The sequence below is a fragment of the Scophthalmus maximus genome, chromosome 21 (genome assembly GCF_022379125.1).
Source record: "Scophthalmus maximus strain ysfricsl-2021 chromosome 21, ASM2237912v1, whole genome shotgun sequence".
NCBI lineage: Eukaryota > Metazoa > Chordata > Actinopteri > Pleuronectiformes > Scophthalmidae > Scophthalmus > Scophthalmus maximus.
Genome location: NC_061535.1, coordinates 8299572 through 8325225, shown reverse-complemented (window position 1 = coordinate 8325225; position 25654 = coordinate 8299572). Strand labels below are relative to the sequence as shown.

At 44.3% G+C, this 25654-nt stretch overlaps 3 protein-coding genes across 12 annotated transcripts in view; 2 read left to right on the top strand and 1 right to left on the bottom strand.

Annotated features, from left to right (window-relative positions):
- adarb2 (adenosine deaminase RNA specific B2 (inactive)) overlaps window positions 1-3088 on the top strand; it is a 175021-nt gene extending 171933 nt beyond the window's left edge. For all 3 annotated transcript variants that reach the window (XM_047329914.1, XM_035619491.2, XM_047329913.1), the window contains exon 10: window positions 951-3088. In XM_047329914.1, the coding sequence (XP_047185870.1) occupies window positions 951-1127 (177 nt within the window). In that variant the 3' untranslated portion in view covers window positions 1128-3088. The remainder of the gene's footprint in view (window positions 1-950) is intronic.
- Window positions 3089-5307: 2219 nt separating this feature from the next.
- On the bottom strand, window positions 5308-21164 carry LOC118291318 (WD repeat-containing protein 37). Of its 5 annotated transcripts, none has more exons than XM_035619504.2 (15): window positions 21095-21164; window positions 19566-19833; window positions 17691-17787; window positions 17459-17554; window positions 16744-16808; window positions 16474-16551; window positions 13606-13744; window positions 12877-12948; window positions 12683-12727; window positions 12477-12553; window positions 12094-12328; window positions 11760-11901; window positions 8085-8219; window positions 7690-7804; window positions 5308-7467 (listed from the first exon to the last, which is right to left on the bottom strand). In XM_035619504.2, the coding sequence occupies exons 2-15, from the start codon at window positions 19716-19718 to the stop codon at window positions 7336-7338; spliced, it is 1581 nt and encodes a 526-aa protein (XP_035475397.1). In that variant the 5' UTR covers window positions 19719-19833; window positions 21095-21164; the 3' UTR covers window positions 5308-7335. The 5 variants fall into 5 exon arrangements, with proteins under 5 accessions (XP_035475397.1, XP_035475395.1, XP_035475399.1 ...); XM_035619502.2 differs by lacking the exon at window positions 21095-21164 and adding an exon at window positions 20481-20787; XM_035619506.2 differs by lacking the exon at window positions 21095-21164 and adding an exon at window positions 20481-20787 and having other exon boundaries at window positions 19566-19829.
- Window positions 20895-25191, top strand: idi1 (isopentenyl-diphosphate delta isomerase 1). 4 transcript variants are annotated; one of them, XM_035619510.2, is made up of 7 exons: window positions 20895-21030; window positions 22142-22296; window positions 23076-23248; window positions 23361-23453; window positions 23569-23699; window positions 23812-23916; window positions 24505-25191. In XM_035619510.2, the coding sequence occupies exons 2-7, from the start codon at window positions 22145-22147 to the stop codon at window positions 24715-24717; spliced, it is 867 nt and encodes a 288-aa protein (XP_035475403.1). In that variant the 5' UTR covers window positions 20895-21030; window positions 22142-22144; the 3' UTR covers window positions 24718-25191. The 4 variants fall into 4 exon arrangements, with proteins under 4 accessions (XP_035475403.1, XP_035475405.1, XP_035475402.1 ...); XM_035619509.2 differs by having other exon boundaries at window positions 20898-21034; XM_035619512.2 differs by lacking the exon at window positions 22142-22296 and having other exon boundaries at window positions 20896-21030.
- Window positions 25192-25654: the final 463 nt, after the last annotated feature.

The window sequence follows — 25654 nt, the reverse complement described above, 5'->3', positions numbered from 1 at the left end:
CTAAATTATTATTACATTTTTCTTTATGAATAAACGCCTGTTTCATCACTCTGCTCGCTCCCCTGCTGGAAAGCCCGAGATATTACTCAGCTGTTCTCAAAAACAATATGCAAACTACTGGCACCAGTAATCACGTGCGCGCACACACACGCACACAACACAACACACAGCATAATGCAGAAACATTAACGATAGTGATCCGTGCCAACATCCACACAGTCGGAGAGCAGGGACACAGAGCGGCGGCGTGGCTGCAGGTGAACGCTCTGCAGACGACGTGTGGAATCTCCTTTTTTCTGCCGTAGATAAATTTGTCGCCCCGGCAACATCTGCTGCCCACGCGGCTTATCAAGACCTGGCAGCTCGGATCTTTTTAACGGCGGCACGCGGACCCGCCACACTCTCATTTCCATCCTGAAACTTTTATGTAACAGACACTGCCTGTGTCGCCAAATGGCGGCCGTTAAAGCATAATGACTGTGAAACTATAATTATTTGGAGAAGTACTCGAGGAGGCCCCCGCCCTAAGTGCTCCCCGTGCGCTGTATAGAAGGGCCACGCAAGAGCAGTCGCACTAATCTCCAAAAGAAACTTTTGCTCTCTCTCTCCTCTCTCTCTCTCCTCTCTCTCTCTCCTCACTTATCTCTCCGCCGAACTTCATTGTTTCCCCTCGCGACAATAGCGACGCACAAAAAGCACGGAGAATGTTCAATTGCTTGTGAAATTTAAATGGGGAGATTACACAGCTGTTGAAGCCCCCCCACCACCACCTTCGCCACCCACCCAAATGCATTTGTGCCGGCTCATTCGTTTTGTTTTGCCCCCCTCCCCCCTTCCATGAAACCTTTAGCCTCTTTGCCCCGCCCTCACTCCTCTTTGTTTTCCCTCCCTAACTTTGATCTGACTCCCACTTTCTCTCTTTCTGTCTCCTGCTCGTCCGCCCTCGTCAGTTGGGGATCCACATGTCCGTCTCGGCGGACGGCCAGCTCCTGTACTGCGAGGCCAAGATGGCGGCGCGTCCCTACCAGACAGTGAAGCAGCAGTGGTTCAGATCCCTGCAGGAAACGGGCCTCGGCACCTGGGTGAAGAAACCGCCCGAGCAGGAACAGTTCCTGCTGTCGGTCTGAGGAAGAGCGTGTGTGTGAGTGAGTGAGTGAGTGTGTATGTGAGAGTTTATGAGAGGAAGTGTTTGTTTAACCTATATCTTTTTTAGAGTAAGATGAATGTGCGTTCTTCACCAACATCCTCTTTCACATTTTCATACCTGGAAGTTTCCCAGCACCGCCTCTGAACTCGAGGCTCGTCCCCTCCGTCACTAAACAGGGATGTGTTTAAACCCACAAACACACACGTTTAGGCAAACACACCCCTAAACTCCTCCCTTTGGTTGTCAGCGAAGGCTGGGGTAACCTTGAGCAGAATGAAAGACAGCCGCTATCTTGTCATCAGCTATTTCCGGGCCCCAAGGCTCCTGCTGAGGAGCGGAGCCACGGGGGAGAGAGGGGGAGAGAGGGGGGGGGGAGAGAGAGAGAGAGAGGTCCACGTCCAATTACCGGCCCTGTCAGGGTGACGGCTGATAGAGGAAGAGAGAGAGAGAGAGAATAAGAGGAGAACAGACCTTTTTGCTTCAGACCTGCCCCCATCACCTTCCCCTCTCTTATTGCTATCTTTCTCCCCCCTTTAACTCCCAGCTTCCCCCTCCTTTCGTCTCCTTCTCTCCCTCCTTTGCCCTCGTTTCCGTTTTCTTCCTCCGTCTATTTTTCCTCGCCTCCTCTTTGTCACTCTCTCCTCTTTGCTTGCCCCCGCTCCCCTCCCCCCGACGTTCAAGCGGCGGATTTCAAACATGACACGACGACAGGTTAATAAACCCTCTTTTTTTCTCCCCTTCCCACTCTCACCCCACTGGGTAGTGAGGAGGAAAGAGAAACGTGGCCAGGTACAAAAGCTCAGCCATCGCCGCTTGCCTGAGTACGAGTGGAGGAGGTGGGGGTAGTCTCTGTTTATTTCTATCCCCTCTGTCTTTTGACCTCTCTTCTGACTTCTCCGAGCACCTGAATCACCAATAAGAGCAAGTTTGAGCTGTGACTCATTGGCGAGGTCTCGTTGACCTCATCGACTCCGGCCCCCCTTTTCTGTGTCATGACCATCCGAACAGATAAAGAGTCAAGATGGCGAACGATTTTATGCTCGACTCCCTGTCGGCACCGAGGTCTACGTGAGGGAGTTTTATTTTTAGACCTGGATTTCAACATGTAGGAGATTTTACAATTAACGCTCGCGACGCGACTATGACCCTTGACCACCTCCATGTAAATTTGTACCACGCACTATTTTTGTCTTCACATATTTCATGATGTAAACGTGCACATGTACCTGTGTGCGTTTGAGTGTTTGAATGCAACTACATGTTCATATTCATTATGATCACACCAGTGTTGTTCTGTCAATGTCACAATTGAATCTGAATAGAATCTGCCACCAGCACCAGTTAGTCTAAACAGTGAGAGTGACATCTAGTGGTGCTCTGCTGCTGTGGTTTTCCATTCCGGCTCCGCCTCTGGGAAGTTTCATGAGCTCCTACACTACATGGAAGATGTTTTACTTTTTGTGTCTTGAAAATGTGAAATGATAAAGACACTTACCCAGTATCCTGTGTGATGGGAACCACTGACCTGCTGCTTTCCCACAGTGGCAACGATCAGATCCGTGTGTAAATCACAACCGCGTTTGTCTCTCATCATCCTGCAAATCCATAACTTCAGACATTACAATGTTCGTCAACATGCAGTTACACCGTGTCTCCTAAAGGCTGATGTAGCCATGACAACATATTTACAGATTTATTTTGAGAGACATAGAATATAAGGCATGTCTGAATGGCAATATTGTATCTATGAGTGTACATATGTAAAATGTATAAAAAGATGTCGACAAAGAAGTGAAAGAGATCATGAAATGTCTAATTATGATGTAAATTAAAGTATATGAAGAATTGCTGCTAAGGTCTGTAAATTGCACTTCAGTAACACATAAATTGTGAATGTTTGTACTGTATATGTGAATAAAACCACAAAATCTTGTAATTTTATCTCGTCTTGACTTTTTTTTTACGTGATTTGGATGTCTGTTGACGTGTAATATTTTCCTCAAATGATATTGGGTCATTTCAACTTAACGATCGCCTTCCTACACCCAGCACCGGCCCTCCGGAGCAACCAGACAAATATCAAAGAGGCCTCCCTCTTCCTGGGTCTCCCGGGGGAAATCCACGGGGGAAGTGGTTCTCTCCGTTAGGCTCGGTGGCAGGTGTCACACAGACCTGCCAGCAAATTATCCTGGAGGAAGAATGCAAGTGAGGAAGAAGAAGAGAGGGGGGAATCGAGGTATGCACTTCCCCCTGAGGCCACTGAGTCGGCTGTGTGCTCTACAGAAAACCTCATCATTGACAATTTGCCCCGGTGGCCGATCACGGGCAGCTCGCTGTTGGACAAAGACAGAGATGTAAACTTCCATCGGAAACCCCCACAAAACATGACGTACTATAATTTAACAATTTCATTTTTTTATGACTAAACATTCTGTGACATTTTTTATGACTAAACATACCATGACATTTTTATCACCAAGTAAATGATGTGCTAGTATTTAATGATCCTTATGACTTAATATATTACATTTTTGTGACTTACTTTACTAGACTACATTATGGTGTGGGGCATATTCATGATCTACTACATTGACATTTTAACTTTTTTTTTTTTTTCAGTCAGTAGACTGACGGAATCGTGTAGCTGTAGCTGCTACAGTTCTCGTTACCAGCTGCTCTGTCTGCTGCTGAGGGGGATCAGTAGTTGACAGTGGCTGTTTACAGATGTTCCTCTGAAAACTGCTGCTACTGCGTCAGAATATGATGCTGACGGAGCATTAAGAGTGAACCAGAACAGTACATTTGTTGTCTGGACTGATGAAGAAAAGAAAACTATAATAATGATTTGATTCATGATTATGATAAATATATGAGATTAATGCCCCTTTTCACATCTGTGAAAGGCTTTTAAACACATTGAATTATTGATTAGTTCTCAAAAACAGCACGACTGGAGTAAATGAATACAGATTTGTGTTGCCGAACTGTGCTCTTCCTCCTTCCTGCTTCATCAATCATCTCATTACCTCACAGATTTATCTCGTGACCTTTTGGAGGAGGGGCTGGGAGACACCCTGCACCTCGACCAGCTAATACAAGCTACTTAAACATCCATGCATCAGTATTAAGACTGTCAGAACAGTATATCTGTCACGGGGCCATTTATCTTCAGTGAATACTTAAATTCTAAATAGTTATAAAATGCTTATTACATTTTGCTGATATTTGTTAATGAGTATTTTTTACACTGTTGTTTCTAATTTTATTAACTCGCTCTGAATACTTCTTTCGTCGCTGTAATGTTGGTTTTAAACATCAAACTTCACCAGACCTCAGGTCAGATACTGAACATCAACTGAGCACAGTGAACAAGAACATTTATATTTATATTTAGCTGCTTTTGTTCATCACCTCTATGTTTTCACCGTCTGTCTGTTTGTATGATTGTCAGCAGGATTATGCAAAAATTACAGACCAGATTTCCACAGGACTGGGACAGGATGGGACATCACGTCACACAAGAACCAATCCGGTTTTGCCACAGATCCATACAAAAGGGGTAGATGCAGGAAGTTTCCCCCCAGGGAATAATGCCTGGATCTTGATGGGGAAAAAAAGAGGTATATTTAGGAGACTGACATCGGAGTGTGCAATTCTGTGAGGCTTGACTGAATTTAAGTGTGGTGGTTTGATACTTGCTGTGAAAAAGGTCCATAGAAACTTAGTTCACACATTCAAACTTAACTGAAATAATAATAAATAAACAAATATAATCCGAAGAGGAAATTGTCACCAAATGCTGGGAAGGCATATGTTTGAGAACCAAGTGTTCCCATGTCGACCACGTGTGCGCAGCAGCACCTATGCGACTTCCTTAATGCCGCAGAAGGTTTTAGCGAAGAAACTTCACACAAACTAAAAATGTCAGGTGTCTAATCACCTTCGGTGAAAAACAAAATTCCCTGTTTTCTCTCCGTACGAATATTCATACACCTTGTGCGTCTGCTCTCGTTAACACCGGAGCATTATACCACGGTACAGTTCATTTACATCCAGCTGAATTGAGTGTGAGTTTTCAAAATGATACGGATCATTTTGAAGGGAATAGGGGGTGAGAGAGGTTGGTGTTGATTAAGACGAAAGAGACACGAGAGACTGCAAAAAGGAAATCACACATTTTTATTGGAAAGTGTCAGAGAGCACGTACCCGTCACAATAAAGTATGCAAAGTAGACCACATAATGAAGTTTGAGGTGAATATGATTCACTACAATGAAGTGAAGCCTATTCTTCCTCTTCTATCCGGCACGCAGTAATTTAATGTATCAATCCAAAATCATATTTCCTCCGAGTTAGAATTCATATGTGGGGCACAAATTATACATGCTTTTCTACCTGCAGATTAAAATGACACTGATACCAGTCGGGCGCTGGACTGAGTTCCCTGCATGAAGGAGAAGTAAAAATCCATCTGCACTGTGCAGCGGAACACAATTAGTTATTTAATAAGCATTTGGAAAACTGCATTGATGCTCAGTTGGATACAGCTAATGCACCACTTTTAAGGCTTTTCTATAAGATTATTACATTTTTAAGGTTAATGCTTCTTTAAAAAAGAAAAAGAAACACCCCAGCTCTATTGTTGGTAGAAACTAGTGAATAGTCGTCTGAAGCCGGAGCACATCTACGTACGCCGAGCGACATCTACACCAGTCACACAAGTACAATGAGTCCTCTCATGGGATTTACAGCACTGACGCAAGTTAAACACCTGACTTCATGTTTGGGATATTGCTCATGTGTAACAAGTAAGTTTACTGTGTAACCTTCAAACGGAGATTCAGCGTGAGCGTTGGGTCATATTCACCGACGTCTGAGAAAAGACACATCGGAAACATCGAGGGGCCGGGTTATTGCTTGTGCTTTGGGATAAATGGGGACTTCTCACGCACCAAAATGCTTCGTCTACAGAGCGAGGGGCCAGAGGTCGCACACTAGGCTCAGGGGTCAAATGTAAAGTGTCAACACAGTAATTCGATATCAACAGGCTGTTCGCTGAAGCACAGACATGAGCAGTGACCGACAAACTCACTCTGGGGATCACAGAGTCTGTGTGGGAAGAGGATGGACACCTACACCCTCTGGTTAATATTTCATATAACACGATCATGTTGAACACTTCTTGTCCACGGAGGATTTGTGAGCAACAGAGGTGCAGTTTTTTCCAATTATTGCTACGCTCTTGACACTTTGCATCCTGACAGAAAAGGCAGAAAAGAGCAAAACTTAAATTGTTTCAAATCCTACTGTAAACATGGAACAAGGCAGAATTACAGTATCATACGTTTGAAATATTAAATGTATATATATATATAGATATAGGCTGGCCGTGAACTGAAAGCATCAAAGGTAACAGGAGGCAATGACTGGAATCTGAACTGGTGAGAGCAGGTCCTGTCAGAAACATTTTAAGACGACGCGCAGGCATGAATATGATACGTTTGGCTCGGTGATAAGAAAAAACTTTTTATACTAAGAGGATAAAAACATGACACAGACCCCCGGGTCGTCTTCACCAAGCTCCACCCTCAGACAGGTGGAGCACTGTGAAAAAACTGCAACACGGGACCACAACGATATATATAAATAATGTCTTTAAATCGTGTTCTACAAACCGTCCTGGCCGCAAACTTTGTTTTAGTTTATCTACATGCAAGAGCTTTTGTTCAGCAGTGACGTGAACAGCAGCCTGTGGAGTCAGATGTGTCGTTAAACGGAGATGAACGGGTCACAACAACAATCCATGCTAAATAAGTGAAGGGCTCAAATACAGAGGAGCAGCTCTGTGACCTCGTACACACTCTGAGCCAGGAGACGCTCTGCACATGTCCACAGTGAGAGGCAGAATAAATTAATCTGGGGAATAAGATGGTCTTATCGTTTGATGTTAACAGCAACTTCCTAAAAAACATCAACAACACTGTGATAATGAACAAAGTATTTCACACATTCCTGACGAACGTGTTTCACAGGGTAAACGCTTCCGTCATACGAGCGTGTACGAGGTCCGCAGGTTACAGTGTTTATTTGTACCATATTATATATATACACAGATTCTGATCAGTCTCCGACTCCACCGCGCGTGTGTGTGTGCGTGCGCATGCGTGCGTGTGCGTGTCTCAGTGGCATCACTTCTCCTGCAGCAGCGCGGGGATGTTGATGTTCCAGCCGATGGCCTGTCGGTCGAAGCCGCAGGTGAACAGGTTGCACGACTGGTTCTCCTCGTTCCACGCGGTGCAACACACCATACGCCTGTGACCCTGCACACACACACACACACACACACACACACACACACACACACACACACACACACACACACACACACACACACACACACACACACACACACACACACACACACACACACACACACACACACACACACACACACACACACACACACACACACACACACTTAAAATGTTTATTCAATTCATGCTAATTGACCTATAAAAACCAAGAACCCTCCCGTTCCTTACCATTCTGTTGCTGCGTGGAAGTCTGGCCAGCCTCACCCCACTCATGTCAAACAGTCGGACTTGTCGATTGTCGTGTGGCAGAGCGATGATCCTCTGGTTGGCAGAGACACTTATCCTGCAACAATCAGATCAATCAAGGCAGATTTAAATCGAATACTTGACCCACTCTCCTGAGTTAACTCTCACAACATCTCCTCTACCACTGCAGCTGGACCGGCGAATGTTGCACAGTTCTGCACTGGGTTGACAGAAAACATCGGGAGCACATTTCCCTTTCCAGTTTGCACACAGCTCTGTCTGACATTAGCTGCCTCCGGAGTCGGTGCTCCACGCTGGCACGGGACAGATTATTAACAACATGGACAAAGTGCATGTGTAATTTGTACTTCACCTACCTGTTCACAGCCGAGTCAGTGCGGATGGTCGCTATGGGCGACCTCATGTTCTTCAGATCCCACACCTTGACGGTGCGGTCGTCGCTGCCTGAAACCACGTTGTCGCCCACCGTGAACACAGCCGACGTCACCGTGCTGCAAAAAGACGGACACGCGGAATCAGGAGGACAGTTGTTAAGGAATCTATCACTCATTTTGTGACTCAGGAAAGTGAATAAAGTTTGGGAGGAAATAGTGACCGTTTATGTCCGGACCCAAATTTTACAGAGAGTTCATGTCTGGAATAAAAAAACTTTTAGAGTCATTTGCTGCTCATGAGGGTCTCTCTTCTTCCCTCCCTTTTTCTTTTTGCTCATTCATGAAGGGAAGTTATGGGGAAAATTGCACTTAAACCTAAAATTCATTCTTAACCCTGTTACCCCTGATTTCCACTAGATGCGGAACGGCGGCGAAGCGGCGACGGAGCCGATAGGTGTCAATTAAAGTCAATGTGTGTATTTCCACTGACGCCGCACGGCTCCGCCACAGCTCGACGCTCCGCAGTAAAATACACCGTGCTCACGGCGCATCATATTACCCTGCACTACACCTTGAAAACGTCATAATGGGCGGAGACAGCCCTGAAGTCAACAGGTCAGAGGTTTTCAGCGACCAGTTCACCCGGTTGACACCATGGATGAGGAGATGCTGATCATTCAAGTCCAAAATCACCAAATCATTTATGACCCGTCGCATCCTTTTTATAAGGACAACATAAAAAAGGATATGGCATGGAGAACAGTAGCAGGAGTAATGGGTGTGGATGGTAAATCACTCATTTTGTCCAATTAATAATAATAATTATATCTATTGTACTTAGCCATGGTAAAATCACAATAATCTCCACAAAAAAGAGAGAGATCAGCACCGAGTTGTTTCCCTTCTACTCGTCTGGATGGAAATAACTTGTTGTTGGTTTGTGGTTCTCCGCCGCCGTTCCGCATCCAGTGAAAATCAGGGGTTAGGACCCGCCAAATTTCACGCACCCACACACCATTTTGTAGTTTTTCTTGCTTCCCCCTTAATTCAAAGTGACATGAAATTAAGGGCTAATTACAGGACTAAGCTTGTTCCTATTAGAGAAGACTGGTGCTCAAGAAAACTGCTTTATTGTTGCAGGCACCTTCTAACACTGCAGGGTAACCGCCCACCTGGGAACACAGGAGCCAGTTTGTGTGCGTGTGTGTGTGTGTGCGTGCGTGCGTGCGTGCGTGCGCAATCAGACGAGGTAATTGATTAAAAGGTTGATTAAGGTTAAAGGGTTTTTTAAATGGCTGGGGAGGGGAGGGGTGTTTCTTAATGGCCCCTCTGCAGTGTCTCTGACAGCCAAGGTCAAGACCAGAGACTTTAGGGACGTGAAAAGGAAGGGGGGGAACACACACACACAGAGGGAATCTTGGGATGCCTCTGCAGCTGTGCAAGTTAAGGTGAGCTGAAACTCTCATTTAACTCTACAATGTCTTTCTTTCTTTTTTTCCTACAAGAACACCGGAGAGACGAGGCGCGACGGGAAGACACCACCTTCCTCTGTCTGTGCTGCTGCTCCTGTTTTCTTCTTCAAACTTTCTGAACTAACTGCGAACACTGCATTATATTGGGATGTAGGTGTTACAGTACGTCACTCACACATGAGCTTTCCACCGCTACAGTAATGGGGACTTTTCTTTCTTTCTTTACAGAGAGAAAAACTCTTGCAGTGTGATACTTGTCTGCTTTATCAATATTTTTTAAAACACCACGTTTAATTCTCACATCTACGGCTCATTGTTTCACAACAGTAAACAGCACTGTGGCGTGGCCTTTATTCCTCATTAGGAATGTGTTAAATGACCGATGTATGCAATTGTGAAAATCTCACAATGTCGTCTTTGTAAATCACTTTGGAGCGTAAGACAAATGCCTGAAATGCAAATTAAAACAATTTAGGGGCAAATTATCGAGGAACGTTTTTCCATCAAATGTCTCAAATGGCTGTCGATGGCTGGAGAAACAAACGTAACAAGCCATCTCGTCTGTAGAGCAAGTCCGCCGTCCCTTCTCGTTTGCTCTGGGCCGTATTGTTAGCTCAAGTGCAGTTGTCATTACTCTGCAATTATGGCGGGGGGTTGGGGGGCAGGACGGGCTCTGGGACGGAGGGTGTATGCTGCACATTTAGCAGCCGCGTTCGCTGTCAGGGAGCGTTAGCGATAATTGCCGGTAAAGACAGTTGAAACGTGAAGAGTGTCTCCCCCTCCAGCTCTCAACATCTTCTGCCTTTTAAACCGTTCCCACTCTCCTTGCCGCTACTGTCTCCATTTATGCAACATCATTATGCCAAATTGGAGATTCTGGAAAATTAGCAAAAAGAGATTTCGTAGGTTCTCAAACAAAAAGTGGGAAAAAGAGTGTGGGTTAGTGAACTGTGCATGTGTCTTTGTGGATGTAGACCGTTATCTGCAGAGAGAGTTTTGTTTCCACATGTTCCACAAATTTAGATTTTTAATCAGCGAAAACAAGACACATGAGGACGTCACTGTTTTCTGTTTTATACCAAACGATTCAGAAACCCTGACTGTCTGAATCCAGATTACTGAGACTGTCATTGGTTCACCGCAGTTCCGAGCTGGAAAGTACTCAGATATGAGTATTTGACTGAATATTTCACCCATGATGTGTCTTGTATCATATAAAAAACACTATGTGGACACGTTAAAGAGCTGAAACACTGGGATTTCATCTTTACAGTACACCAGCGGCCATTTGGGAGGGAAATAAGGATGGAGGGAAGGGAAGGGAGGGAAATGAGGAGGGCTGTCGTTAACTGTGAAACACTGGTGCTTAATCTCATTACGGCAATTGTCTATGGGAGAGAATTAAAGTGGGATCTGCAGGAATTATACATGTTGGGGTCGTACATAATGAGCTCTATGTAATCCCCATATTGCAATCAAAGGCTGCCAGCCAGCCAGCACACACATGTAGACATGCGTACACACACACACACACACACACACACACACACACACACACACACACACACACACACACACACACACACACACACACACACACACACACACACACACACACACACACACACACACACACACACACACACACACACACACACACACACACACACACACACACACACACACACACACACACACACCCACACCCACACCCTTAAAAGAGCGCTGCCATTGAAACTCACAGACAAGCCTGAGAGTCAACGTTTTTGAAATGAGCTGCTGCAATTGAGTGTTAACAGCAAGCAGAGAGTGCCAAATTACACAGAGTGGGGGATTAACGCAGAAATGGACAGATAAACGAACAGGAGAGCGAGGCAGAGAGAGAGACAGACACGAGGTACGCGGAGAAAGAGAGGGGAGAAGTAAAGGAAGCCGTCAAAGTAAGAAGTGCTCAGTGATGAATGAGCGACAAGTGGAGGATTTGGCTTAGAGCAGCGGGGTCTGCATATTAACGTGGCACTGTAGAAAGACAAAAAAATAGTGCTGAAGCATTCACAGACCAGAAAGATGCTACTGCACCACCCGGTGGACAAAATGAAGACTGCAGCAAGGAGCCAAGTATCATCCAGGAATGAGCAGTGTGTGTGTGTGTGTGTGTGTGTCTGTGTAAGAGAGACAAACTCACTCGGTGTGTCCCTGGAAGACATTGACAGAGTGGATGGACGGGTCTCTGAAGTCCCACAGTCTGAAGGTGGTGTCTCTGGATGAGGTAACCACCAGCCGCTGGGTGGGGTGGGTACAGCAGTGGGTCAGCTCCTGGTCGTGGCCTGCAAACACACATGCACCCGCCTAGTAACCATATTAAATTTTTTTTGGGTGGGTGGCTACCATTAAAGGGCTGCTAAAAGAAAGTTGCAAGAAGAAAAACTAGTTCCGTCATTGACTCATGTAGACGCATTCTAATGTCAGGTGTTAGGTCTGAAACAGGCCTATGATGTAGTATCAGCTTGTTTTCCTACCAGTGAGCGTGTGAACCAGTTCACACGTCTCCACCTCATACAGGTTGGCAGCACGATCCCAGGAAGCTGTCACCACTTGTCGACCCCCAACCAACCAATCAGCTGCGATCGCTACACCCTGGTGGCTCTTCAGGGTCGCCGTAGGGACCCGGATGGTGGGCACCTCGCAGGGGCCATCTCCGTCCACCTCTCCTTCCTCTCTGTCCGACGAGTCCTGGTCGTCATCACACAGAGCCTATGGCGCAAACATAGCCCGGGCCTATTAGTGAATGTATTAAACATTCACATTCCCCCATTGACAGAAAATGACAAAATTCCATGAGGTTCCAGGATATTCCAGTAGAAACCCTGGGATGTGAGAAGAAGTGTGAGAAGCTACTCACACTGACATCTGGTGGCGGCTGCGGGGCGGGGAGCTGCACCATGTAGCGCCAGATGTGTGCTGTCTGGTCCCCAGAGGCTGTGCAAACATAAGTGCATGTCAACAAACTACGCAGCACATTCACGTATCCACACAGAAACGACTGCTGGAGACCAAAACGACGGTCAAACAGTCACGAAGAGCGTCGTCAAAGACGCACGTACTAACCTGTGAGGGCCATCTGCTCCGTGGGGTGGAACTTGATGGAGTTGACTATGGGCAAACAATGACACATGTCATCCAACAACTCATGTGAGCAAATGTTGACAGACACTGTCATATCTAACAATGATCTACAGCGTATGTTTGAGACACACCACAGTACTTGCTACATATATGGCATCCATGAATTTTCTAATTACCTGATCCAGCATGACCAGCATACCTCAGCAGACATTTCCCAGTCTCTATGCTCCACAGCAGAGCCGAGTGGTCTGTGAGGAGAGAAGGGGGGACAACATGAAGCAGTAACCAGCTAATGATTCAATGTTGTAATGTACAGTTTTAACATAGTGACCCATCTGGTTTCATTTGGTGAAGAAATTTCTGTGACCACTTTAAGGGGAGATTGTGCACAACACTGAAGAAGAAACACTAACTGAGCAACTTATTTCCAGCAACAGATGCAATCAATCATCTCATCTATGCTCTCATCTTTTGGTGTCACAATTAATTTGACAGTGATATAATGATGTAAACACGGCACCTTTAACTGTGGGCCTGCACTGTAGTGTGGAAGAGACTTTTTGAGATGATGATATCCCTCATTCACCTCCTGATTGATGTAAAACGTTTCCTCAGTCCAAGAAAATAAATCCCTGCTCTTACTTTTCACCATTGCAGTTTCTTCTTATCAGTATTTTCTGTAACTAAGCAACCCACTGCATATTCGACAGTCTGCTTCCTGTTTTCACTGGCACCCACGGGCCCAATGAACATGAATGGTCACATGATATTCGTTTTCAGGTGTGTTAGTATTGACAGAGATTAGAGGAGCTGAAACACTCTTCTGGACGGGGATCGTTTTAGTTTAAAAAAAGACGTTTTAAAACAAAACATAGTAGTATGGATTTAGCCTTGGTGTACAGTACCTGCGGAGGCCGTGCCCAGAACTACCGGTGGAGATCGGGTGATGCTGAGGTCCCAGATCCCGTCCCGGTGGCCCACGTACTCCTTGAGCAACTGGCACAAAGCCCGGGATCCTGCAGTGGCTTTGAAACTGGACACAATCTGAACAGGGGAGAGAAGAGACAGACGGGGAGGTGTGACAGAGAGAAAAGAAACAACAAATGTATGAGCATTAATAATCCTGGTTACAGTTACAGAAACAGGTGTAGAAGTTGGCTTTGTTAATTGAGATGTGGCTAAATGACCATACTGCAGACTACAGGAAATGATTTATTGCTGCTCTGACAAACAAGTGAACAGATAAGACACAGTGTGGTACGTTAGATCTAGGGCCTGTGTAACAGAGATAGACATTAGTGGGTTAGCTGCCTTCTTTGGGCTAAACGCAGGTTTTCTGATATCACGAAGCCAATTCGCCTTTAACTGCTCGGCTAACTGGCAGCAGAGCAGCTTATCTCCGGAGAATCAGATCAAAAACCTTTCGACTGCCTGACAGCTGTCTGGACAAATTGAGTTTTCATTCCTACAGGATCCTGGCAGGGACAAAATGTTCTAAATAAAGTCAGAGGTAATAAAAGGCAACAGGTTGTTTTCATTAATCAGTTTATAATATTTTTGTGGCTCATTGTTGTGTCAGAAATAGAATTAATCATGTGTCCACTATGGGGTTGGAACAAACGGAGAGACACTTCACCAGAGATGCATTAATTGTTATTGCAGCTGCATAATAACTGTACACAACATTTAATTTCATTATAAATGAGACATTTTGTTATTATCAGCTCCTCATCTCTTTTCCTCGGCCACAGACGGTCTGAGCCTTTTTTCAGTGAGAGTCTTTCTTTGAATCACCTTTCACCACCTCTTCATTATAGTTTGTTCATCATGAGACAAAGAAACACACGTTAGAGTAACTAATGGAAACTTAAAAATGTTGAGCAAACTTAATAATCCCAACACTTATTTATAGCTGTAGGACTGCATGGAATTTCACAGTTAGGAATTGTAATGTAGAAGTAATATAATCTTGTAAACAAGTACTGTTTATACATGAGCGCATGACTCTGTAACTGCCACAAGGTATATGGTTTCAAATTGCACCACACTGTGTCACCACAGTATTAATATCAGCACCACTCATTCGCCAATTCAAATACCAGCCGTTGGATCAGTGCTGTGTACTTAAACAAGTCGTTCACCTGTGAAATAAGATGATCTGGTGATCTAGTCTGTTAACACAGGGCTTTCGGTCGCTGCAGGCTTCAAGATGAACAAACCCAAGGTGGAAATGTAGTTTCACGTGTCACAACCTGCACCGTACATGCAGCTGCAAGCAGACTGGGAGTCATTCGATGCAGCGGCGAAGCATCTGGTTCACATGTGTCAGACTGCGTTAATGTACGCTCTCATTCTGTCCGCTGTGTTTGCATTCGCATTACGCTCCAGCACAATCTTATTTGAGGATCTGTCATTAGAGGACATTAAAGAGCAGTGAGCAGCAAGAAGAACAGCTCATTCCAGTTGCGGTCATCCCAGCAGTAAACTGAGCACATAGTTAGTGCAGATCATTAGTTTCAAATCCCCTCAGTCGTAACAAAAATTAGTTTGGGGTCACGTTTCTCAGCAAGCTGATGGGTTAGCTCTGTATTATGTAGCAACTAGTTCTGTCAGGAGGTTAATCTGAGAAGTCCTCACTTGATCCAATGTTTCCTCTGTTTCTGTCTTTTAAGTCAGAAGAGGAGTGTGTCCCACTCTTCATCTAGCTCACACTCCAGGCTGCATTCAGATTGTTTAACTGCTTTAAGAAGGGCATTTAGAGAAAGGAGAATAAGAGACTGAGGAAGAGAAAGGTCAAAAACTTATTTGAAAGCGAAAGTAAAGCTTTTTTTAACAGTGGTACTTAATATACCATCACAGGACTCTACGCTTACATTTAAAACATAAATGAATCGAAGACGCAGAAGCAAACTGACGTAACTTCAGAGAATTTTTAAACATCGAACGTGGAACTCATTCGAACAGCCGCATCCAAATTATTTTTCACAAGCAAAATGCTTGTTTAAAGAAATAACTCAGTCGCTTTCTTGCAAAGAATTAGATGAGAATATGGACACCAGCCTCATAACTGTACAGTTAATATGAAGCTAATACGAGCAGAAACATTACTGAATTCACAATATTATATACGCAGTATCATAAATGAGGCACTGTGGTGCTACAAAGACACTCCTACGAATAACCTTCTGCAGACGTAAGGGAACAACAAGCTTTTTTGTAGAGACCACATTAAAAATCAAATCATCATAATTTTTATTTTTATTTTTTTCTCACTGAAATTGCAAAAAATAATTCCCACTAAAATCATGACTCATAGCAATATCTTTCATAAATAATCGCAACATGTTTTCATTTTGCACTCTACATATAGTGTTAATCATTGCGCTTTAGAGGTTTTTTTTTTCCCCCTTTACCAGAACCAGGGTAGATGTTCCCCTTTATCTAGTCTTTGTGCTAACCTACGGGACCAGTCTCACTAAACCTCATTCCGACATTTGGTAATTCATTAAGATTCGACTCTACTAGAAGGACACTTGTTGTGACGAATAAGTTAAGAAATTAAACACTTTTGTCGTCCTTTAAGGAACAGTTCAAATATGTTTTCTAGATTTGACAAATGCAGCCGTTCACCTGAACGACCTCTGGCAGGGTGCGGTGCAGAGCAGAGAAGATATGAGGAGTCAAGGTTAGACTTTAGTTCAAAAGAAACTTAGCCCAAAGCTGCTCCCCCCACAATGCTTAGTGAAAAGCAAACAGAGCATTCAGGAAGTTACCCATGAATCTCCGCCCCACAACTCCCATGAGGCCACACTGAAATTGCGAGGTCCACCTAATTTGCCATGGAGAGGGTGCTACATAGGAGTTTGAAAAAGAAGGAGTGAAGGATGACAGAGATTTAAAAACCACTATAAATCCAATCATCTGCATATTAATCAATCATCAAATCAAAAACAACAGAGTTAAACAACAACAGCATTTGGTTTACCCTCAAAAACACTTCCTTCCCCTCCCTGATTAGTGTAACAGTTATTGGGGACAGGTACCTTGCTGGTAGAGGCTTTGTAGGTCGTCTTCAGCTTCTGTGACAGTTGACTGGTGCTGTGGCTGGCTGTGTGATGGAGAGACAAAGAGCAGAGGCTGACTGGTTGGTTTCTCTGCTGCAGTACGTACTGTCTGCATGGCTGTTAGTGTTAACCACTTCTGAAAACCTGTGGCAGCCAATCTGCCACCGTGTGGGACGTCATTTACTTCCATGGGCGGGGTGTGATAAATAAATAGTTACCAGTTTAGCCGGTCCTACTTCACCCAATAAGGCTTATTTTCACAGAATTTCAGTTTAATCAAGGGGGATTTAAATAAGGTAAACACGGAAACGTATCCCTGCAAACTAGCAGTTCAACCAGTCTTACAATCATCTTGTCAGACTGAAACACTGGAACATGGTTATTGTTTTTTTCCCTCTTTACTGCTGCACTTTGTGGTACAGGTCAAATTCATTACATGGTTGCTTCTTCCGGCGCACTTAAAAAAAAACTCTCATAATAACTATCAACACTCATAAAGATAATTAATAAATAAATAAATAATATATGGGTTAAAATCCTTACTGGTTTTCTACGTCAGTCTTCCAGGCAGAATATTCCAGCCACCATGGCATTAGGATATTTAAACATGTATAAAGATACATATGTTTATTTGAACGTAATTTTTGTTAAATGTTTTTAGGAGTACGAAGCGTGTGCAGAAAAAATACTGGACCTTTTGTTTTCAGGGCTCCCTTGGTGGGGTCTCCTCCCTCAATGATCTGTCCGTCTCCGGTCAGACGCTCATTCAGGGAGTCGATTTCCCGGCGCACTGTAATGTTAGCACAGTGTCAAAGCATCAATGAACAAACACTGCCTGTGCTCTGGAACCTTCGGGTTAGTCAATCAACACCTGACAATCAATATGGTAAGGTAAAAAAAAAAAAATCCTCCTATCAGTTACTCACATTCAAGGTTTTCGATGTATAGATTTTCAAACTCGCGCTCAATTTGGCCGAAAAGGTCAAGAAGATTGTTCCGTAAGGAGAGGGGCAGCTTGGAGTCCTGCGAAGACAGGCAAAAAAAGAAGAAGAAAACTTTCACACATAGACAGACAGACACAATGTGCTTAAAAATCCGAACCAATAATTTCACAAACTGGAAATGCTGTCATGCTGACATGAACAAATACACTTTTACACTGACAAACAGTGTCTCAATATCAAAACCAGTATATGTAATATCTTGTATAATCGCTATTCAAAGAGGAGTTTGGATGACTAATAAAATACACAACATTAACACAAACAGACAGAAACCCACATAAACCTCTCATCAAACACTGCCCTGTATATAACCGACTTCAATTGCCACCAGCTGCACTTGGGTGAATGTTCTACCAGGTGCCCACCAATCTACAGCAGATTAGCACGCAGAGGGACGTAAAAGGCTGCCATGAACACAAAAGGACTGAAAAGCCTGCGTTTGACAGCTCACCTCGAGAACCACGTCTAATTTCGACAGCCATGTGAAAGACGAGGAAACCGCATTCTGTCATTCTTTCTTCTGGCGCAAATTCATCTACAGTTTGTCAGAGCGACATTAACCGCCTGACCATTCTGTCAGTGCTACATGTCAACAAATAGGTCAATTAGCAAACAAGAGGCAGTCCTTAGGAACTCAAAGCTGCTTAGTTATGGCTCTAAAGCCTTTAGTGTACTACGGTTAATAATGACAGCATTGAAAGTGGGGAAGAAAGTGTATTCTGTGGGCAGCATGTGGATTTGTTAAGCTGTCTGCCTGTATGTGGAACGTAATATGGGGTAGTAAAAAACAGAGCCAGCATGCCTCGGCACAAGAGAAGAAAAGGCCTGGTGAAAAGACTAATCAGACCAGGACAAGCAGCCCATATTAAAACTTGATGAGACAACCGGCCAGTGCAAGCTGAGCTCTGCATTTAGATGCTGATAATTCAAGGACATGGTCGAGCAGAGAAAGTCAAATCTAAATGGCTTCCATGGTCGGCTGAATACTGACAAAAATCAAGCAGCACATTATTTTTGGACTGAATACCTCTGCAGGTTTTAAAAACCATCAGTTCCAAGAAAGGACAGAAAAAAACAGCCCAAAAAACATGACGATAGAATCTTAAACACTTGAGACTCACTCACAAACCCTTTATGCATCTTATCTGACTCTTAATGACCACTAATCATTCTTCAGCCAACTCCCAAAAGTTAACGACCGCGAAGATCTTGATCAAATAGAAACAGTTTTTATTATCTCGGCAGAGACCTGCAATTGGCTGCGACTGCTTTGCATCAGGAAATGCCTGCGCATCAAAAAGCATACAGTCTTCTATTTCTGGGATAAATAAATCAATTGCAGCTCCAATTTGAATGCTTGAAGATGGGTAATCACTAACTTGATGACGCCAGTTGGCTTAAAAATTCCACAGTTGATTCTTTTGTTTCAGCAGAAAAGGCCAACATGCACATCCACACTGAACAGTTTATGGAAGTTTGGATGTACAATGAAAATGACATTGATCAAACCAAGCTTAGACTGTTAGCTAACTAAAAACCTTTTCCATTGGGGGAAAAAAAAAAATCTAATAAACACACTGTAGCATGGAAGCTGTGGATGTAGTAACACCAGGTAAAATTATAAAAGCAATGCTGCTCAACCGGCTGGTACTGTACTCTCTCGACCAACAAGACAGACAGAATGACAAAAGAGAATGACAGTCGTGGGTGCCTATGTGTGAGAGAGAGAGAGAGAGAGAGAGAGAGAGAGAGAGAGAGAGAGAGAGAAAGAGGCTTGGATATGTATCCATCTCTCACCTGTCCCTCCAGCATGTCTCCTCTTTGGACACCTGGGGACCTGTCCTCTGTGCTGTTGGTGCGCCGGATGGACAAACTGTGAGCCTTGCGTTTCTGCTTGGGGTGGCGGGCAGCTGAGGCAGACCCACTGCTGCTTCCGCCCTCCACAGGCATCCCTCCTACCTGCCGGGTGGCCCCGCCCCCTTGCTCACGTCCTATCTGAGAAGCAGGTGAACAGAGGCCAAGCTCACTGGGCGGTGGGTTGGGTCGGTCTGTTGTCACCACCTACCTGCAGGTAGAGAAGAAGTCAAGTTTGTGCAGACGTCTGAACTAAAAACGATAAATATTCAGATGTAGGGTGTTTGTTGGAGCAGTCTTGGCCCCATATCTGATAAAACATCATCTTTCCAAACTCCATCCAAAAATTCAGCATTTTAAAAATGCCACAGTGGAATAAGACTTGATTTACATTTGTAATGGTTCAATGAAACCTCTTTTCGCCTCTCGTCTTCACAGGTTTAACTATTGAGAAAGTAAACATTGTCAAAAATGAAGGGGCGTTTCTTGGTAAATTTTATCCCGAATTCACTACCAGTAGCCGGGGAAGCCTGGCAGACGTAAAGTGCTCACCTGTAATGTTTCTTCCTTTGCCAACAGCCGTTAAGACTTTGAATTCACAGTATTTCAAATTAAGTCCGGCGCACGATTCTATTACATGCTAAGAGGACGACGCGTGTTTAGGGCTATGCAGTTATCGTTATGCAAACGTAGCATCATCGTTGACGTAACAAGCAGCTGGACTTTAACAACGTAGCTGCTGTAACAGTCACTCACAAAACACTGAGGGCGGAAATGTGACACGCGCCAGGACATACAGGACATTTCTGTACAATTGTGCCCAACAACTGACAAAATCACTGTTCGCCGCTTGCTTACCCGACTCGGGACCCAGCAGCTTTCGCACACAGATCGGCGCCGACAATCACGGCTGTCACCCCCTGTCTAACTTCACCCCTCGTCCAAAACACGGAGGTTTAGAAAACGGTGCTAGCTCCACGCTAACGCTGCTAGCCGCCACATAGCACCGTCAAATACGGCGTCAACACACAGCAACGTTAGCAGAGCAGCTAGTGGCTGGACCGACTTCCTAACTCGATGTGAAACATGTCTACTTGTGCTGGTCAACGCGCTGCCGACGCGTGACTTCAGTTAAGTCATCTATGACAATTTTATTTTACAAAAAATTTCCCCAGACACATCAACGTATTTTTATTTTGTGTCACGTGGTTTGTGTTTGCTCATTTTTAAGCCAATGGGATGTCACGCCGCGAAAGGATTCAATGAGAAAAGAGTGACGTCACGAACAGGAAGTGAAAGCTAGGTCGTCCGACTACAGTGCTGCGCTGCAGAGAAATGTCGCCGTAAACACGCGCAGCACACGTTAAAAGACGACGGTTTATCCAGCGGACACAGGAGAGAGATTCGTGTGAGTAAGTGAGCGAGTTGTCGGTTTCTCTGTAGGCAGTGTGTGTGTGGCACGAGGTGCATACTTATGTCCAGCTGTCAGAGGCCTGGGCGGTGCGGGCTATGCTCGGGTCTGATGACGTGTGCAGTCTAAAACCCGGAACAGCTCCTACTGGACTGGACTGGGACTACAAGAGCCCAGCTGCTGCAGGCTGTAGTGACAATATCATCCAGTGGGGGGAGTAAATACATTCAACATGTACTATTACTCTGCAATTAAGAGGGACACATACTTTGTACTTGTCTTTTTTATAGGTGTTCGAATGTGAAACTGTTGTTCACCAGGAATATCTGAAAGAGGATGTCTTGTATCTCAGTGGGACCTTCCCAGGCTAAATAAAAACATATTGTGCTTGTAGAATATGGCATATAGTTATTAATTTTCCCAGCAGTGTATATGCATTTGTTACTATTTGTTCCCACGGTGAGAAGCAGATTTCAGGTGAATGCATGCATGCATACATATAACCATCACAGGGTCCATTTTACTGCATGTTGGACTTTGACTTATGGTTCTTGAAGTACACTTCTACTACACTGATAACTCATTCATACTTGTGTTGAGTAATATTTTAATTTAATCAACATTTCATGGATTTAAGATGTTAGTCAAACAACTAATTAGTCAAGGGATCCAACTACTGGAACAATAATTTGTTTTGTCAATGACACTCAATTGACAGATTCTAAAATGAATGGCTTGTCACTAATCAAGATAACACTCCATTTACATGACATGTTTGGGTGTTGTCCTCTGAAAGGCGAGAACTTGCTGTTTTACATGAATGTAAATTCAATTCTTTTGAGATATTTAGTGTTCCTGAAATTTTTAGATGTTGAAGTGCTGTGATTTTTGTTGTTGCAGTTCTATCTCAACAAATAATCTTAAATATACCAATAATTAATACAATTAACTGTAGTCTGCTGAGTGAGACTTTATGGGTTGAAATCACACAGTCTTTTAATAAAACTTTTAGCGGTGGATCTTCCGATCCTGACTGCACAACATCCGCTCCAGTTATTACCGACACCCGCAGCCTCGGCGTGTGTTGATTGGTTTTCCGTATCGTCAGGTGATGGTGTGGCCTGTGTGGGCGGTGCTCCGCAGAGTGGCATGTCAGGGAGCCCCCGCCTCGAGGTTAAACTTACCTATCGCCGTGAGAAGCACGCATCGCAGCAGCGTACCTGGACGCGCTGTTGGCACGACCCGCCGCGGACCGTTAACGAGGTAAGCTCGGCCTCCCTCGCTTCCGAACGGGACCCGGTTCGTTAGAAAGGAGCGCCACAGATTAATCCTGCGGACCCTGAGCTGAGTGACTGCGCTATTGATAGAAGAGCTTACTGCAGCGTGTGTGCGCGTCTCTGCGACGTGCCGTTGTCCCATCTGGAAAACAAACTCCTGCCAATTTCTACTTAAAAATATCTTCAACTTGATAAAGAACACACTTTCATAACATCAGCTCAGACCCTGAACATGTTCGCTTTAATGCGGCGCACACCAAATAAAGAAAGCTGCACTTATAACAATGTAATTATACATTTTTTTCGTTTAGGTTGTAACACGAAAGCCACAGCTGGAAAATATCCCTGGAAAACTGACCTTTCATAGTCATTGGGTTATGAACATTCATAGGTTACTTTTTTTTTTACATCAATATCTTATGGTGTTATGTCAACACCAGCAATTTTCAGTGTCTGCAGGCACTGGGAACATGTTCTCTTCCAACTGTATCGTGAGAACAGTGGACATTATTCAGTCATTTAGGTATTATCAGAAAATTAAAAAAAATAGGTAAGAAATGAGGTCAAGGAAGGTGTAACTCGGCATAAAATGTAGTTTGGATTAGAGATGAGCATGAATCCTTGTTGTACTATAAGGACGGGGGCGAGAGGTCACACATGACCTTCCGTGTTCAAAAGGTCATTTAAACAGTGCACTGCTCCTGATCCGATATGATCTGTTAACGCTGCCGTCTGCCTGCTCGTCATGCTGCTGTGCCGCCGCAGTGAGGTGAGACACCTGCAGTCTGCAGTCAGAATGCCGGAGATCACCACAGACCACCTGGACGAGAAGCAGGTGCAGCTCCTGGCTGAAAAGTGCATCCTTATCGACGACAACGACCGCAAGACCGGAGCCGACACCAAGAAGAACTGCCACCTCAACTCCAACATCGACAAAGGTATGTCCACCATGATGAAATGCACAGTTGCACGCCAACCTGTTGTACGCTCCTCTTTTTCTCCCCCGTGTCATATGTGCAGTTATGGTAAATTGTTTCTCTGTTGTACCAGGTTTATTACACAGAGCGTTCAGCGTCTTCATCTTCAACAGTGAAGAGAAGCTGCTCTTACAACAGCGGTCTGATGCCAAAATCACTTTTCCAGGTCAGGAGCACAACATTAAACCTCCCAGGTTGACCCACATACGCAGTCCCAGCATTGGTAGGCAATGTGATTAACCATTTCCTGTGTGGGTGTGTGTGTGTGTGTGTGTGTGCAGGCTGTTTCACAAACACATGCTGCAGTCACCCGTTACACACAGACAGTGAGATGGAGGAGAAGGATGCTATAGGAGTGAGGAGAGCTGCTCAGAGAAGACTCAAAGCTGAACTGGGTATCCCCATGGATCAGGTAATACACGGTGTGCGTGCGTGTGTTGAAGTCCCGGCCTCTGCATTGATTGGAAGAAGATTATCAAGAGCTGTGGTGAATCTTTGCTTTCGTCTGATCTCCTCTGTCTCAGGTGACACCAGAAGAAATGACGTATCTGACAAGAATCCACTACAAGGCCCAGTCCGACGGTGTTTGGGGAGAACACGAGATCGACTACATCCTCTTCATGCAGAAGGTAGCACAGTGACGTCTGCTGCTCTTGAGTTACATTAGGACATGTGACATGGATCAAGCACCGGCTGGCGCTTCTTGTCCTCCAACATCTGGATGAAAAAAACACACTTTGACAGGTTTCCTGTTCTCGTGGTCCAGAAATGTAAAATCTGCAAACTCGATTTGAACGAAACAGTAAAACTACAAATATGTTTGTATCAAAATGGAAAGTGATGGAGGGTCACATCACCGGATATATGGATAGTGACAGAAACCGACACCAGTCTAGGGCAGTCAGTTACAGACAGACTGTTGTACTTAACCTCTTGGTACTCAGTTTTCTCAGATGTGACATGGTCTATATGAAAACTTTGGATACAACGTGATCCAATCAAACGGATGTCTGTCCTGTTCTCGGTGAAAGTTAGGTAGTAGCTGAAACGGTACCTTTTATATGTTGATGAACATATTTGCGCGAATTTAGAATTTTTGTGTGCATGCATTACAGTTTGGGATCAATAAAGTATATATATTTATCTATCTATCTTTTTCCTGAATCCGTTCATATAATGGACAGTAACAGTGTCTGTTTATAAATGTTTCCCTGAAGGACGTGGAGTTGAGTCCAGACCCCAATGAGATCAAAAGCCACTGTTACGTGAGCAAGGAGGAGCTGAAGGAGATGTTGAACAAGGCCAAGCGCAAGGAGCTGGAGATCACGCCCTGGTTCAGCCTCATCGCAGAGACCTTCCTCTTCAATTGGTGGGAAAACCTGCAGAACCTCAAACAGTTCATGGATCACGACAACATCCACCGGATGTAGCCACAGTTCGGGTCAGGTGTCCACCCTTCCAGTCTTTCCAAACCTTTTGGATGTTACAGCACTCACCTTGACACCCGAGCTTAGCCGGCCGAGCCAGGTGTAGGCCCCCGACATTCGGAGGTCGGGGAATAATATCACTTGGTCCTTTTCATCGAGGTAGTAGAGTGTTTTAGCCTTGTTAACTATAAGAGGGGACGTGGTTTATAGTAGGTTTGTAACTCTGAGGTGCATTCATCAGCACGAGTGGTGATGTTAGTAGGGCAGGACTCTGAGTCTGTAGTAAAGAAAGGTTTCAGTTAATCAATTCTGTTGAGGATTTACAGACTGAACATCTTGTATAAAGTGCCTGAGTACGGGTCTGTAGGCTGAGGTGACTAGTCACAACAACCAACACTGTATTTTGTTGATATCAGTGAACACGCTGTATCTTCTACTGTTTTACACAATAAAAGTACTTGATTGCGTCATTGGCAAGAGATGCCTGTTACTCTGGATCACACAGCTGGGACATTTTCACCATACTCACAAAGTCAAAAAATAACAAAAAGGCCACTTTAGGGAATCTATAGTGATTTCCAACGTGTTGTCGAGCAAAAAGACAGTATTTTCTTTATGCCTCATAAATTCTTACAGATCCTTTTATTTCTGACCCAACATGTAGCAGACTTCAACTTTGACTACAATAAAATTAGGATAAAATAATGCAATGTTCTGAGGAAGTGTGTTCTTGCAAGAAGACTTTTACATTAAATTGTTTGAGGTCATAAAGAAACAGTTTGTAAGGGTAAAGTAAAGTCATGAGTTTTAAAATAAGTTTACCTTTTAGACTAGAAGAAAATAAAACAATATAGTCTCTCTACTAACAGCCATATTCTTCTAGTAGAATAAGGGAATGCTACCCTGGTCCCAGACACAGTAGAGAAGTGACTTCAGCCTT